This window comes from Rhea americana, unplaced genomic scaffold, assembly GCF_003343005.1.
Source record: "Rhea americana isolate MKP2758 unplaced genomic scaffold, rheAme1 scaffold_508, whole genome shotgun sequence".
Lineage (NCBI taxonomy): Eukaryota > Metazoa > Chordata > Aves > Rheiformes > Rheidae > Rhea > Rhea americana.
The window spans coordinates 94,193-96,091 of NW_028186655.1; the positions used below are offsets into that span (position 1 = coordinate 94,193).

At 76.4% G+C, this 1,899-nt stretch overlaps 1 protein-coding gene across 1 annotated transcript in view; it reads left to right on the top strand.

Annotated features, from left to right (window-relative positions):
• Positions 1-1,899, top strand: part of PTPN23 (protein tyrosine phosphatase non-receptor type 23) — a 17,141-nt gene that overhangs the window by 13,344 nt on the left and 1,898 nt on the right. The window contains exon 20 of the mRNA XM_085317799.1: positions 7-1,755. Coding sequence (XP_085173925.1) covers positions 7-1,755 — 1,749 coding nt within the window. The remainder of the gene's footprint in view (positions 1-6; positions 1,756-1,899) is intronic.

A 1,899-nucleotide genomic window follows, 5' to 3' on the forward strand; every position in this document is an offset into this window, starting at 1 on the left:
GCGCAGCTCCTGCAGCCCTCCGCCCCCCAGGCGGCCGGGCTCCCTCCCAGCTCGGCCCCCTCCTCTGCCCCCCAGCTCTTCCCGGCCACCCCCATCGTCCGAGGCCCGGTGCAGCCCGGCTACGCCGGGCCCCACGTGCTTCCGCCGCGGTCGTCCCCGCAGCACGGCCCCGCTCTGCCTCCCGGTGCCTCCTACGGCCCTGCTCAGCCCAGGGTGCCGGCGCCCAGCCCCCTGCGCCCCCCAGGGCCAGCACTGGTGGGGGGCCCCGAGCCGGCCCCAGGCATCCGCCCGGCCACCACCACCGTGGACAGCGTCCAGGCCCCCATCCCCAGCTGTGCCACCCCCCACAGCGGCGGCCCCCCACGGCTCCCCGGGCCTCCTCTGCCCCCAGGGGGCTTCCTGGCCCCGCAGCGCCCYGGCGGCCCCCCGGCCCCCTTTCCCTACGCCCAAGGGGGGCTGCAGCCCTTTGGGCAGCCGGCGCAGCACCCTTTCCCCGGTGCACAGCACCCACACGCCTTCACCCCCGCAGCCCAGCTGCAGCCCGGCCTGGAGCTGCCGGCTCGCTCCCAGGGCCTCGGCGGCCCCCACCCCTTCCCGCCGGCTGCCCCCTTCCTGCCCTCGAGCGGGCCCCCGGCCCCACTGCCCTTCCAGCCGCCGGCGCAGTTCACCCAGCCCTTTGCCGGCCCCGGGGGGCAGCTGCCGCCACCGGCGCCCAGCCAGCCCCCGCTGCGCCCACAGCTCTACCAGCTCCCGGGCCAGGACAAGCTGCCKCCCCACGGGCTGGCGCCCCACACCAGCGCCCTGCCCTTCGCTGCACCGGTACCGCGGCCCCCTGGGCCCAGCGTCTCGCCCGCGCCGCCCCTGCACCCGGCGCTGGGTGGGCTGCAGCCAGTGCCCGCCGGCTCCCCGGTGCCGCCCTTCTGCCCCAGCCCTGCCCCACGGCATCCGGCGCCCGCCAACCAGCCCGGCCCCCACCATGTGCCCCCCTCCCCCAGCCCTGGCCTGAGCCAGCTGCCGGGCCCCGGCATGGTGCAGGGCCCACTGGCGCCGTCCCCGGCGCCCGTGCAGCCGCCGGCTCTGGCGCCCGGCTCCGGCGCGCTGCCGCAGAGACCTCCGCCCTCGCTGACGCCGGGCTCGGCCCCGCTCACCCAGGGCCCCGGCGAGGCCCCCTTCCAGCGGCAGAGCTCCTCCACCGACGACCTCCTCTCCTCCAGCCCCGAGAGCCAGCACGGCGGCTCCAAGGTGGCCGTGGGGCAGCCCCTGCTGCAGCCCACCAAGGCCGACGCCAAGGAGGGCCAGAAGCCCAAGGCGGTGCAGCTCATCGAGACCGACCCCTACGAGAAGCCCGAGCGCGTCCTGCGGCTGCAGGCGGAGCTGGGCCGTTTCCGGAGCCTGGTGGAGCGGCTGGAGCGCCCGGGCCCCGGCGGCGCCACCGAGCTCGACGCCGTCTGGAAGGAGCTGCAGGACGCGCAGGAGCGGGACGCGCGGCAGCTCTCCATCGCCATCGCCCGCTGCTACTCCATGAAGAACCGCCACCAGGACATCATGCCCTACGACAGGAACCGCGTCGTGCTCCACTCGGGCAAGGACGACTACATCAACGCCAGCAGGGTGGAGGACCTGTCGCCCTACTGCCCCACCATCATCGCCACGCAGGCCCCGCTCCTGGGCACCGCCGCCGACTTCTGGCTCATGATCTACGAGCAGAAGGTCTCCGTCRTCGTCATGCTGGTGTCGGAGCAGGAGCTGGACAAGGTAGGGCTTTCCCTGCCCGCCCAGCACCGCGAGGGCGCACGGGCCTGGGGTTGGAGCCCTCCGGGGAGAGTCCCTGGGCGTCTCGGTGCCCCTCGTGCCCTCCCCACGGTGCCAGGGCCCTGAGGTGTCCCGGTGGGGGGGGGG